Genomic DNA, 15,392 nt, shown 5'->3' on the forward strand with positions numbered 1-15,392 from the left:
AGAACCTGCTGAAGTAGTAATGGAGGTGAGTACAGGAACATAGAATCATAGAACAGTTTGTGTTGGAAGGGACCTTCAAAGATCATCTAGTTCAACCCCCCTGCAATGAGCAGGGACATCTTCAACTAGAGCAGGTTGCTCAGAACCCACCCCCAGCGTGTCAGTCCATCTGCTCTAGGCAGACATCCAGAGTAACTGCATGTATTATGGAGGATACCGGTCTTTGGTAGTACCAAATTAGTCTATTAATGCTAAACTCTGAGGCATTAAAATTCAACACAGTCAATGCTTTTTCAAAAGGAGGGTGCAGCCTGGGGGTGGGATTTACTCACTGCACATATCTCCCTCATCTTCTCCCTCGGCGCAGTCCCTGGTGAAGTCACATGCCTGTCCCAGCCTGATCGCTGTTCCATTCCAGCAGCTGAAGGAACCCTCCAGAGCCATTTTTGAGCCAGCAGCAGATCCTAGAGAAAAAGGAAACAAAACCCACTCCAGATTACTGAATTGGCTTCCTCTCGGTCACAGGATCCTGGAGAACACTGCAAAGGAGAACACCTTGTGAAATCCCCTCCATCCAATAGTCACTTGATGAAGCACTTATTTTGTTTGACCTGTTTGATCTTGTCAAATATCTAATGGTCCACCTAACAGAGAATTTCTAGTGTTTTAACTTGGAAGGCATCTCTGACCCTTGAAAAGAGGGTTGAAATCCTGCAGCCTGCTTTGTGGTACTTCCCAAGAACAACACGATATTCATGAGAGATTTTTAATTGTGTATGAATTTACTGCTAGACTGACAGTCTTGAAGACTTATATCCTCTCTGTCTAGCTCAGGAATAACATAGCTGCAGGGTTTGGAAAGAATACAAGCTTTCATCATGCCCTCCTATCAACATGTATTACCTATGACTTGGGTGTATAACATCACCATCTTCTCTCTGCAAGACAGAAAACAGTCTGATCTCTGCTTGTAGTTTTCTTTCTCTTCTGTACCCACTCCTTCATCCCCTCCCCTCGAGTCAGGGAGCCCACAGCAGGCTACATCTACCAAGATAAAATCACTAATTAATTTTACCTATGCTGAACAGCAAAAGGCAGCCAGCAATGTGGAAAGCAGCCAACTCTTATGAAACGAGGTCACTGAACGTTACAATTAGAGGCCAGTATCATCCATTCAGAATGATCCTGAGTACTTGTCGCTTAGCACTGTCGTTTTCTGGAGGCACATGATTCCTTTGATACCTGAGAAGTCAGAGATCATCCAGCCTGATGGGTATGATTTTCCTTACCGCAGGACTTTTTACAAGGGCATGTAGGGACAGGAAAGGGGGAATGGTTTTAAACTGGAAGAGGGCAGATTACACATTAGGAAGAAATTCTTCCCTGTGAGGGTGCTGAGGCGCTGGCACAGGGTGCCCAGAGAAGCTGTGGCTACCCCATCCCTGGCAGTGTTCAAGGCCAGGTTGGACACAGGGGCTTGGAGCAACCTGCTCTAGTGGAAGGTGTCCCTGCCCGTGGCAGGGGGTTGGAACTGCATGAGCTTTAAGGTCCCTTCCAACCCAAACTATTCTGTGATTCTATGAATTCTCTCATCCCCAGTGGCTGAGATACTAAGAACAAGGCCTTTTTTCTTTTTTTTTTTTTTTTTTTGAAGAAAGACATGCTGCAGATCAGCCACCCCCAGGAGGCAGTAAGTAGTTCAACAACATCCTATAGCCAGTACATATGGAGGAGGCTAAACTGAAGAGGCAGAGCTCCTTCCACAAAAATCTGAGTGTAGATGCAATTCACCAAAACCTTCCTGACTTTCTGCAGAGAGATCTGCTTCCAGTCACTACTCCTAGAAGGCAAACCCAGAAGTTCAAAGAGGTCTGTGTTGTGAATTCCCCACTGCAGCAACTCCTGCCCTGCCTCATATTAGATGGGTAAATGCTCAAGATTAAACCAAAGCCTCTGGGCAGAATGAGCCATTGTTTGCCTAACTCATCTGTGCTTGCTGAACAGCACAGCTACATCATGTTCTCTGGTACTACAGGGAGTTGGGAATCACTGGCAATTCAATTAGATGTGCACTTGATACTTTTATTTATATTGCCTGCCAAAAGTAAAAATTAATGAAGCACGTAGGAAAACAACCACTATTTCTCTTCAAGCTTATTTTATGGTGCAAATCAATTCAGGAGTGGGGGGAATACATACCAGACCTTTTTAATAAAGGACCCCAGCTCCTGAAAAGGGTGCTCTGTGTGACTGTCACAGCTCAGTGTTTTTGACTGCCTCAGAGCAATTCTGGCTTGCTGCATACAGGCTGCACAGTGCCCTTGTCTTTCAGGCAGGGTTAAGGCATGACTACAGAGGAGGGCTTTGGAGGAAAAAGAGACCAAGTAACTCAGAGCTGGTTGCAGACAATTTGTGCAGGCCCCTTGGCAAGGGCTTAAGGCAATGAGAGGATATCTTCCTTGGCTTTGCTGTGCTCTTTGTAAAAATGCACTCCTGGAGACACCGCTGAGAGCCTTCCTTATGTCACATGCAAAGCTCTTTGTGTGTCACAAGCTGGATGCAGCAGGCTCAGGCCAGCATGCAAATGGATGCTAGAGAGCTGTCAGAAGTGACTCTGGTAACTCGGGACGTGTTCCCTTCTCTTAGGGGTATGCAATGAACCTGTACAGCACCATGTTGCTGGAAGTACCACCTAAAGAAAAGAGACATGTCCTAGGGTGCTTCTACTAGGTAAGATCATGACACTCTTGAAAAAAATACCTTTAAGTCCTACTCAAATTGGGAAGTACTTTTGCCTCTCTGAATTACCTCACAGATGGTTTTGAACCCCACATTTATTACCAGCTCTCATGTCCTGCTCTGTTTATCTGCAATCTTTTCAGCAACGTCTGTGGTTTATTGCAGCAGCTGCTGGGATAAGATATGCAGAGATTCAGAGGAGGGGTTATTGTAGGCAATGGAGTTGTTCTGTTTACTCAATTCATTATAACCTTAACCTTGTAAAGGCACTCAGTTTTCCAAGCACGTGACTGCATTATCACTAATTATAATGGAACCAAGGCATTCAAGAGCACCTACTGTCTTCCCAGGTGTCTTTGCTGCAGCCCAGGAGCACAAATCTCCTGAAGTCAACTGACTGTAGTATTTAAAAGTCCAGGAGCTTCTCCTCCAAAACAAAGCAGCAGATTTGCATGCTCATTCATCTCTGTGGAGACGGGGCTTGAATTAGCTCAGATTTGCATTAGACCCATATATACATGCTCCTTGTATAGGATGGAGAACACAAATACCAAAGCTGCAGCCCGGGGAATAGCTGGGCTCAGTGACAGTACATGATTCATTCCTGTCTTCTGTTTGCTTGCTTACCATGTGCACAAAGGCAAAATGAATTGGATAAAGGAGATGATTAACTAGTAAAACAAATAGACAGCAAAAAAGTGCCCAAATACAAATGACCCTTTTAATGGGCCACTTGATGCAGCTGTTTGCATCCAAGCTCAAGGAAACTTAATTTTTAATTAAAATATTTTGTAACAAAAATAGACATCTGATCTTTTCATTTCCCAGCCCAAATTGCTCTTGGCAAGGTGAGCCAGAATGACCTGGATTGCTGAGTGAAGCGGCCTCTACTCACACACAGAAGATGTGTAAGGAAAGGAAAATGAATGGTATCAAATAAGTATCAAAGTAAAATTTGTGGGAGACATCCTTTATATTTACAGCAGTGTTTACGTAGCCAGTGGCATCCATAAGTTATAGCAGTCATTAAGCTGTACCACGGCTGGCTTGGAATCTTATAAATCATTATTTAAACAGCAACATTAAACAAATGGCATTTCAAGCTCTAAATTGAAAGGAGAAACAAACAACTCCTTGGGGAACAAATGCTGACTTTGTACCTCACAGGTTCTGCTTCTGAACACAGACCAGCCTTGGCAGTGTTTAAATCCAGTACCAGACTCTGGACACAAATGACAGCCTGAGCTCTTTACTGCCCATGCTTTTGGACTTAAGTTTCCATATAGCAGTATGGAAAGGGGAAAATCATGTGGCTTACCCTAATTCAGGATAAACAACTTACTACACAGACTGTGAAGCCACAGGGGATGTATTTCACTCCTCAGCAGATTCCCTCTGTCTTGGGTTGCCTCTTCTTTCCTCCCCTTTCCCTGGAGAGGAGCTGGCAAGCTCTGGTGAATCTTTCTCTGAGGAACGTGGCCAGAAAGATTGTGATGCTTGATCACCACAAAATGGGAACCTTCAACTTAGTGCCACCACACTTGGCCAGGTGGGATGGAAGACTGAAATTTTTATAGGCCATCACAAAGATATCCCTTATCTTGCACCCTGGCTACACTGCTAACTACCATGCAGGACTAGTCAAGCTGAACATAATTATACCTTCACACGTTACATTCAACTTCTCAGGCCATAATTTATAATGCTACCGAAAGCTCTTAGGACCAACACAGTCAAGTAAAGCCTTCCCACTCAGCACACATTAAAACAAGAGAGCTTAATAGGACAGTATTTGGTCGTTATTCAAAAACCCTGCCATTTGTACTCTGCAATAAAAGGTGAACAGCAATTGCAAAGACGTGGGATGAATGTGCCACCTCGAGCATGTTTTACCAACAAGCTCTAGGCTATCCCTGAGGAAACTGGTTGGACGCAGCTGAATTGACTCCAGTTCTTGGGGCAAGACCCTGTATGCACGTAAGGTGAAAACCTTCCATTTTTAATTGCATGTATGCAGTTAAGAACTATCTGTCCATGGAAACCCACCATGCCTGTACCTCACCATATGTGCTACGTTTCAAAAAAGAGAAAATTTCCTACTATTTAATTACAGCTCTTAAAACTATTTTCTAATGGGCTAGTACTGCTAATCTAACGTTCCTCTACCAAAAACCAGGGATTGTGCAACCTTATTGACAATGCTTATCTGTCACAAGTATTTGTCATTAACTTTCCTCTGCTCCTCCTTTGGTTTAAGGCTTTGACTCAGATATTTAACAAGAGAATATTTGGGATATTTAAAGCTTGTGTGAAACACAGCAAAGCTGCTGTCTAGCTAGAAAAAGATAGTGAGAATTCTGGGGAGTTTCTGATTATTGATTTTTCTCCCAGGCACATCATTTCCTCATTCAGCATCTCCATCCCTCCAGTCTCACAGCAGCGCAGAGGTTTGAAGGCTGATGGCTCACTTGGTGCTGAGGATAGCCCTGCTCCAGGACAAAGACCATTTTCTAGTGCTATGAGTCATTAATAGCCCTGCTTTCACCATTAGAGAAGTTGGAAGGCATGAAATAAAAGAGGTAGGAAAGTGAAAGCAGAGAAAGATGAGTTCATGTTTAAGGGAATTGAAGCCATCCTTGGCAAATGGCTACTGAATTCCAACATAATATAGGGCAGATCACATAAATCAAAACTTGCACAGCGAGCTACGCTGCCCTCATTTTCCAGGCACCCACGCCAGGACACTCGTATTCAGATCTGCAGAGAAGCCAAGTGGTCGCAGCTGCAAATGAGACCAGTGAGAGAGAGACTTGGAAAACAGAATGTCCCCAAAAAACGCTTTGAATAAAGATAGGACTCCAGCTTTTTCATACCAGGCAGCCAAAATTACTCAACACTTCATAATTTCTGACTTTAATCTTTGTAACAGCATTGTTACTGTTGTTGTCATTGCCTAAGGATGTAAGTGAAGCCACATTTGTAGGAGGAAGTGATCTCTTTTTATTAGACTGCCTGTATCAGGCAGAAAAAGCAGCCCATGTTTATATATGCCTGAAAGCTTGCCCATTTTTTTCAGTTAGATAAATTGGCTTTAATCTTATTTCACTTCCTATACATAAAATGGGAATAAACTCCTCACAAGAGCTCTGTGATGTTCATTTCATTAACATTTGTAAGGAACTAAGATGTTACGATAACAGAGCCATGAAAAAAACCTGTAAGGAAGTAATTTTCTCTGTCTTCACAGTACAGATTGAATAATTTACAGTATAAAATGAATAAGGTCATGCATTTGATGAAGGCAGGAGAGCGGATTGTAAATAACTTCCCATTGAGGGAGCATACCCCCTATTCTGAATGCTTAAGGGTGCAGCATTCCCGCAGTGAGCTACTCCAGCACCAGAAATCTTGCTCATTAGAGCCATGTAGAAACAGGATTTTCATTTCACGGAAAACATTTCGAAATGTATCTAACCCTAAAATGAAAATGCCCAATTTACTCAAAAAGTTTCAAAACAATTCTGGGTTGGAAATATTGACTAAAGAGGTTTCAACGCATAAATATTGTCATAAACCCAAGAAATCTGAAAAGATGTGAATTCAGACAAAGATAAAATGTTAGGCAGGAAACTCAAGTGGAAACTCGGTGGTTTGCAACTCACCCTTGTTGATAGTTCAGCCAGCTCAGTTCTAACATGCTCTGCCTCTCTGCTGCTGCCGTTACAAAGTAGGGATGCTATGCTCAGTGTACACATTTGAAACCATCTGCTCCTTCAGCCTTACCTAATGCCAGTATGATTGCTTACAGTGAAGAAAGCTTCACAGCACACCTGAGGAGCCAGCCCTTGCTCACTGCCATGTTTCAGCAGCATGAACTTCTTCCAGAGCCATTAAGCATTCAGACTAGCCAGGCCCTCTCTTGGAAGCCCTTTGGACCAGGTCTACTTACTTGCCCTACCTTTCGACTGAATAACTTCCCAACATTAATGTTGGTGTGATATAGCTTTAATGAATTTACAGCAACAATTACCTTCCTTAAAACTACAATGAAGTAAGAATGTGGAATAAAAAAGTTAGCTGTATTTCACACTTTCTCATTTTTCAATTAGGGAAGTTGACTGAGGATCTAATACTTATATTCATGGCTCCTGAGACAACAAATAATTGCTGAGCGCAATAAATGACACAATAATGTTTTTCCCTATTAATCTTGCCCAAAATCTAGATGCATTTTTGGTTTTTTTGGTAGGGCTCATGGTAACATACATATTTTTTCCTGTTATTTGCTTACTAATGAATTAGCAGCTCCAACACCACATCCAAAAATTAACTCCAAGCAAGTAAACAGTAGCAGCGAGTTCTACAAAGGAAGTAGGAGTTTCCAGCATGCAGTGATACCTACTGTGGTATCTACTGTGGTATCTAGTGATATTGTGTGGTATCTAGAAAACTGAGAAAGGCCAAAGGAGATGAAACATGCCCAAATACCTACGAAACACTACATATGCGTAGTCTTTGGACTTTAATTTCATCTCACACAGCAGATCTTTAAGGTTTCCATGCCCAATTATGAACATCCTGACTCAGGACAATACCAGGGGATAGAGGAATTTTGTTAAAATCCCAAATCTCTTTTTTTTTGGTTGCTTTTTGCTGCTTTTGTTTCAGTATCAGACTGCATTCGATTCCCTTTTCTCTCAGGTACCACTGCAGCTTGAGGAGATTAGAAGAATCCAACAAAAGACCTCCCCCACCTCCACCTTTCATACCTCTCCTAAAAGCAGTGCTCACTATATTTGCAACAGTAAGCAACTGGTTAAGACCAGAAACCCCTTTTATGTGATTTTCTGCGAAATCTTCAAAATACAAACCTTGGAGAGGGAAAATAAAAAGCTCCAACATCTATTATTAGCTCTGTCATCCCTATCATAGGCTTGGAGACCAGCTCTTACCCATGGGAAACACTGGCCAGACAGATTGCTAGCTCACTGGAAGATAAATGCTGCTTGCCACATACAATGGATGCTGTCAAAATCATGAGGTGGTTAAGATCTCTAAGCTTATTTATAGACAACAGGAGCAGATTTAACACAGGGCCACTCTCAACATCAGACATGGAACTGAATATGAAATAAAACAAGGCTACTGGAGAAAGGACATGAAAATAGTGCTTCCGAACTTCACGCGTACCTCTTGGGTATACCAAAAAGCTGATTAAATAGGAAATACTTGTAATTTTCCACACTTTGCTTCTTAGAAGGCTTGGTTCGTATCCAATTTCAATTAGTAAGGTAAGTTTTACATTTGCCTGTTCAAGTTCCCCAGTTCCAAGCACAACCAACACTGCCACTATACAAACTTTTTTCAACTCTTGGTTCTTAAAAAAAAACCAAAAACCACCACAACCAAAAAAACTCCACTAACAATATTTTAAAAATGAGGAAACTGAGGTACACCTCAACCAATTTCCATTACTTAAATGAGACTGTAAATTGCCCAAACCAGACTAACTCACTTCTGTTGTAACTTCTACCAGTTGGACTTAAGTTGCCCAGATCTAAGAACAAAGCCACAGAAAGGAGAGACTGGAGAAGATCGCTTGGCTCATCAAGAGCTGATTCCACCCAGGTCAGACATAACCTCTCTCTGAACCCTACAGAAGTAGCATCTCAGTAATCTCTCGATCATGCACTTTTAGCTCTACCAAGCCAGTCAACAGAGGTATATTTGTATGCCTTGTCATGAAAAACACAAATAGAGGTATGACCCTTAACTGTATTCAACCATCATTTTAGATGGGAATCATATTTTTCATTTCTAAAATGCAATTCTGCTTCTATAGCTGTTTAAGGCAGTATCTCCCCTTTTGCTGTCAGCAGTATTAAATGCAGGTTTATGTCCTTACTGTAATCAGTTACTGGAGGAGGTGGGAGGAATATCACAAATCAGCACAACCACGAGCATGCGGACGTGGCGGTCCCTTTCAGCGGGTGCAGTAATGCATCCTCACATCACAGCCAAGTGCTTTACTGTGCAAAGCAGTGGGCCCACAGTCAAGAACGATAGCTGTTCCAGGTAGAAGCAGCAGCTTGCTGGAGAAGGAAGTTTCATGTTGTGCCCCTCTGCACTGTGCCAACCTCTGCATAACTGCAGTCATGTAAGAGCAACAAATTGTAGTCAAGGAGCCAATTTCCACTTTGTAAGGAAACTGAGCAACAATACCTGGAAAACTCAAAGCACAAGCAAAATGAAATTGCACATGAGCACTTGCTGCAAGGGAGAGCAATAGTACTGGTGACACGTAACAGGCTTGCCACTGGAAGGCACTTAATGTGGATGGTGCCTACCCAGCTTTCAGTTCGAGGAAAGCAAAGGGAACCACTGCAGTGTTACCTTACCGCCACACATCCCTGAACATCAGTATGTTGGTGGATGCTATGACTCACTGGTGACTCTTCCAGATGAACGGACTGAAAATGCCTACATCTCAGTTTCTGAAGCCAGTCCAAAGGGGTGGAGAAATAGCGTATCTTTGCTCTTGTATATCAGGCTGTGCTTCAAGGCCTTGCTACACTTGATTGAAATTATCCCAGGAGCAAAGCTGCTGAAGGTCAATGGCCCTCAACATCAAAAACGGCCTGCACTTTCTGCAGTATGTGTCTCTGCAGAGGATCTCTGATAACCCTTGAACATGTGAAAGACTTATGAACTGGAAGCACTCACAGAGTAAAAACAGATGTCAGTGAATACACACAGTGCATAGATCTGTGTAAGCCAATGTATGTACTGAAGATACAGGGAAAAACCACAAGAACGGATGACAATACAATTCCAAGAAAGCTACCCAGGTTTCAGACAGTCTCTCTACTGTCTTGTGATATGCTAGAAAACACTTTGGTTACTACTTTCCATGCAAGATCTCTCTCCCAAACGTATACTGAGGTGCAGAGAGAATTGTAAGAGTTGACCAGTATTATTACTCAGAACTACCACACCCTGAGGATGAGATGCCTGTAGGTTGCTAGCCACAGCAGAATAGTTAGGCAAATGTTAAATAATATTAAAACGGCTTTTAAATTATTTGAATACTGTGATAGGAATCTCAACAAAACAGTTGCTATGTGTAAAGACAGATCAAGGAGACAGAACATGTCTTACGTCTCTCCCTTACTTTAGGTTTTCTTTAAGCTCTTTACCCTTCGGTGAGTACACTGTGCAATCAAACTCTCAGAAGATTTTACACAATTACTCAGAACTGACAGTCATTTCTTTTACAGTTCTTTTCTTCAAATTTGGCACCACAAAATAGTCCTTTATATCCACGTTGCGAATAGGCTTCCTGTTGAGCGCAAGCTTCCCTTCAAGGTTCTTCCAACCCCTTTTCCCTCCATTTTGCTAACTGATTCAGTAGGCCTTTAATTAATCTCTCACCTATCCTCAGCCATAGTATTAAATTCTCACAAATCTGCTACTGCCGTTATTATGCAAAGTGCTTCTCCCAGCCGCACAGATTTCAGCAAAGCGTAACACCTTGTTGACTCTAGATAAATCTATTTATTCAGTGCAAATGTACCTCTTTCTGACAGACAAATCCTTTATAAGTATATCCTTTATAACTGCAAAACAATTCATTATACAAAATACAGAAGTAGGAGGACACCCAGCTTACTGCTCATTCTTCATCAAGACCTAGCAAACAAACATTTGGGTACAAAACAAGTAATAAAAAGAGAATATGAAACAAGGTGTGCCAGCCCCACTGCAAAGTAAATGGCTTAGTCTGGTTTTGTGGCAACCAGGGGTAGTATTCTACCCATGAATACTTATAGGAAGTTCCTGAAGGAGGAGCAGAGCACATGGAAATGACGTACAGAACTCAACCTAGCCATACATGCATTGTATCCTGTCTGGCTTAGAATCAAAATAATTAGGCATATAAGGAACTGAGAAAAATAAACCAATTTCAAGAAATAATGAAATTCTGTATACTCTCCACCAAATATCTACTGGATTGTGGTGCAGTTTCAAAGGAGATGTTGGAAAAACTCCATCAGTTTAGGGGAGGGTTCCCGTTAACAAGCTATACTGGACAGGACTCACTCGACAGAACAAACTGCACAAACACACTGAATAATGAAAAAGAACCACCAAACTTTCTTCTGGCCATAAAATAAACTAGGGGAGACTTAAAAGGTACTTTACACTTACCCGTGGCTACATTTGGTCTTGAAGTATCAATTCAAAAGACCAAATAATGATTAACATTGATTTTCGCATGCCTTTAACCACGTCCTCCCTCAGAGTGGTGGCCATCTTGGGGAGCACAAACTGTCCCTGGTTTTTACTGTGATCCACTGGTTGCTCTGCATTTGTAATTCCAGTCATCTTACGCTGCACACGGTCCTCTCTATGCTATAGCTAAGTTATACCGAGTGCAGAGGTGTAAGCTACCTGCTATATCTGTTTTACAAAGAGAATAGTTGAAATTCCTGACTTCCAGCCCTGCCAGAGCTTTACCTTAATGCGATGTGGATACAGTTCACCAGCTGTAATAACTGTCACTGGCCAGCTATGCACATCACTGAAGTACCTCAAAGCCTGGAATGTAGCCCATAGTGCATGGGGAATATATCATAGAATCATAGAATGGTTAGAGTTGGAAGGGTCCTTAAAGCTCCTCTTGTTCCAATCCCCTGCCATGGGCAGGGACACCTTCCACTAGAGCAGGTTGCTCCAAGCCCCTGTGTCCAACCTGGCCTTGAACACTGCTGGGGATGGGGCAGCCACAGCTTCTCTGGGCACCCTGTGCCAGCGCCTCAGCACCCTCACAGGGAAGGACTTCTGCCTAAGAGCTCATCTCCATCTCCCCTCTGTCAGGTTAAAGCCATTCCCCCTTGTCCTGTCCCTACAGGCCCCTGTCCAAAGCCCCTCTCCAGGTTTCTTGTAGCCCCTTCAGGCAGTGGAAGCTGCTCTAAGGTCTCTAAGGTCTCCCCTTAAGGAGCCTTCTCTTCTCCAGGCTGAACAGGCCCAGCTCTCTCAGCCTATGTTCAGAAAGTTTAGTAAAATACTATCAACAAAATCAACTGCACTGGAACCTGTACTTAAACCAGGAAAAATGCCTTGCCTCCTTTTCCAGGATTTCTTGATAACCGTCAGTAGGACTTTTATGTGGCAGTAGTTACAGCAAAGGCTCTCAACTCTACTTCAACCATGCCCTTCCTTCCAATCCCACAGGTAATTACTGCTGCTTTTTAGTGAGCAATATAATTTTAAACAGTCTGTCAATGATGCATCACCGAGATGATAAAAGTGCCTTGCCCTAGCATCTAATATAGATAAAATCAATGATCTGTTGTCCCACAAGTGGTGATGCAGTCGGAAAGCTCAGAGGCCTCTGCGTTCACTGCAGGTCTTTATGGGCAACACCACTGCAAGGTTTTCAGCAGCACAATGCGACAGCTAAGCAAACCAAGACCTGGCAAAGACAGGGTGGCAAATCCAGATTATCACCTCCATGTGTGTGAAGCTGTTTTAGTACAGATGTAGCAGTTCAAGTTTTCTTCACACTGTAAGAACTCATCCATCCTAGTTTTTATCTCCCTTTCCTGTTCAGTCCAGTGATAATCCTGCCAGGAGGATCTCTGGACAACTTTGTTTGTCTCTGCTAGCAAAAAGTAGAAGTGAAAGGTATCTCACAGCAGTCACTTGGCCTTTTCCAGGTAGACCATGACTTACCAGCTCATGAGTTACCAGCTCATCCAGGGTATTCTCAGAAATAAAAACCCTGGCTTTTCCCAATACCCAACAAAAGGAAGAAAACATTAAATAATCAGAGACTGAACACAAAGAGCCAAAACACAGCAGCCCAGCATAATTTTCTGAGGTACTTCAAACCAGTACTCCATTTGTGTGTGCAAAGGCCTTGAATTGCTAGCAAATCACCTTCAGAAATGATGACTATCAAATCAGGAATCTGATGGTCAAGATTTCCAAACTGGCTCTTACACTGTGACCTTGGACAAGTCTCTTCGCTTCTTCAACCTTCCATCTCACTTCTGGTGACAGAGAGAAATACGACTTTGTAGGGAAAACATGGCCTTGCTGTTGTTTAAAACTAGCACTGTGTGAATAGCATATTTTTGTTTGCACATAAAAGAGACAACTTATTTTTAAGAGCTATCTAAAATGAAAATGTCCCCTGCAAAGAAAAATGTTTGCTCAGAATTACTCCAAAAAGATTCTATTTGACCTGAAATAAAATACTGGTGAGCTCCAGGAAATTTGCTGTTGTTCAAAATTTATTTATTTTCAGATATTTCATCCTTCCTTTATGCCTTTTAACACAGTTTCAAATAAAACCCCCAAAGTCCAGGGATGAGGTATTAAAATTTACTTTCCTCCCTTACTGGTTTTTTTTTTGTTATTGTTGTTGTTAGAACACTTCCTTGCTAAGTTTGATGTGAATTTTGAATAGTTTTGTCCCACTAAGTTGCACTTTAAACAAAGCTAGAATAAAAATGGAGATGCTGCTTATCCTTGTGCACACATAGAGGCTCTCAAGTGAATGGCTATACTGAGTGCATCGCTAAATGTGAAGCGCAGAAGATGACAGAATCACCTGAGTCACTACCAGATGCTAATGCAGCATTGGTCTGAGGAAGCCCTGGGTCATTTCAGCTTGGTCCTGTCCCCTGAAATCCACTCACTCAAGACAGTACACCAAAGAGACAACTTTTACCATGTTATCAATGACAAGACTGACACCACTCTCTGCACTTGGCATGTATTAGAACATGCAAATACTAGCAAAACACAAGTTTAACTGTGGGAACCTCAGATTTGGAGAGCAGTGAAAAACCACCATGAAGTCTGCATAGCTTCACATGAGCACTATCGAGGTTTTACACTGCTACTGCATTCTCAGTGAGAAGCAGCATGACCTCACCTACTCCAGGATTTTCAGGAGCACTACCGAGTTATTACGCTGCTACTGCTTTCTCAGTGAGAAGCAGCATGAAAAACAGTTAATGTAAACTCAACATTAAAAATTTCACTGACAATTAAGATGACAGATTAAACTGATCTGCATGCAATCTGCAAACTGATATGGCATTCACTGATTAATGCAGTAAATTAGATACTAACTCACATGCAATATTATATATCACAAACTTCACTCAGCAATGTATGTGTGGTGTCAAACATTTTTGATGCTGTGTAAGTTATTAAATTTTCCACAGGCAAAACTCTGAGTATCTACTGCAGTTTTAGAATGAGATTAGGAACAGAGACTTTCAATTTCTGACCAAAATTACTTCCAGACTTTGTCACTGGAGTACTTGATACTATTATAACTGCTCAGATTTCCAGAATTCAAGTAGAAATTGCTTTTCATTGTAGTGGAAAATAGCAACAAAAACCTACCAGCACCAAGTCTGGACCCAAGTTCTTTTTCATGGACATGCATCTGAAGGTGGAGAGATGCTTCAGACATGTGATTTATTTCTCCAAAAAGGTGCTTTCAAGAAATACCCATCTCCGAGTTCTGCTGACACTCAGTGCAATTCAGATGTGCTGCTTGAAGAAACTGCAGCAAGAAATGCCACAGAGAGACCCTGAGATCTCTTGTAAGTAGTTTGCCTAACTACTGCAAATAAGGCAGAGTCTCGCGCTCATGCTTTTCAATGGATGTTACTCTGTGAGTCAACAGACCCTGAGTACTTTCAACTAGACAGTCCAAAATTCACAAGGTGAAGGTATTCCCCTCCACAAATTCCAGGCAATACGAGGCTCTAGCCTAAGCAACAACACTTCATCTCGTAGGTGTCAACACTAATGAGTTAAACTGGACTGTAATGAGATTCTGGAGTTATTTATAGCTGTGGTACAGGTAAGTCCCTTTGGTTGCAGGTAGACATCCTTCCCTGGCTGAATTGGCAGAAGTTATTGCCTCCATCTGCTCAGAACCACTTTTCCTCCCAATCATCTGGTGAAGAAGCATGTGCAAGTACTCTCCAATTTATTTCAGGCAAAGTCAGTCAAGTGAGACCAGAACAACAGTTCTTACCTACTCCCGGATTTTCTGTCAATCTCTCTCATTTTCAAGTGGCAGCTGCTCTCTGGGCTGCGTGAACACATCTACGGGCTGTTGTGACCTGCCTGAAGACTGGAGGAGCAAAGCCACAATACAGTGGTGCTACAAGGCAGGGGAGCAACTCAGTGGCTGTGCTCTAGTTCCTTTTAAAAAATATCATTCTAATAATGATAATTCTGATACATGATAATATTCTTACTATTCCATGCAAAGCAATTCATGGAAGAGGGAGTATTTCCCTTTCTCTATTTTAAAGAGGACACAGGACGTGCTGCGGAACATCAGACTGCTAACTCCCATTACCTCTGCAGCTGTGGGAAAACTTGTGAACGCAGCTTGGTCTTTATCTGAGATACTCAGCTCAAGTCTGCTTCTAAAGCAAGGAGAATGGAAAAAAGCATTTGCCAGTATGCTCAAGTCCAGAGAAAATTCTGTCTCAATTTAGAACACAAGAGGGACCTTTCTTTAAATCAAAGATAGAGATAAAAGGGTGTGTTTATGTACAGGAAATCATAGCAGCTTTTCGACAGAACAGTATTTAAAATTATTAAAACACAAC

At 42.1% G+C, this 15,392-nt stretch overlaps 1 protein-coding gene across 2 annotated transcripts in view; it reads right to left on the bottom strand.

The window, feature by feature from the left end:
• ALK (ALK receptor tyrosine kinase) overlaps positions 1-15,392 on the bottom strand; it is a 312,254-nt gene that overhangs the window by 80,255 nt on the left and 216,607 nt on the right. For both annotated transcript variants that reach the window (XM_030499619.1, XM_030499618.1), the window contains exon 6: positions 333-464. In XM_030499619.1, coding sequence (XP_030355479.1) covers positions 333-464 — 132 coding nt within the window. The remainder of the gene's footprint in view (positions 1-332; positions 465-15,392) is intronic.

The sequence above is a fragment of the Strigops habroptila genome, chromosome 10 (genome assembly GCF_004027225.2).
Source record: "Strigops habroptila isolate Jane chromosome 10, bStrHab1.2.pri, whole genome shotgun sequence".
Lineage (NCBI taxonomy): Eukaryota > Metazoa > Chordata > Aves > Psittaciformes > Psittacidae > Strigops > Strigops habroptila.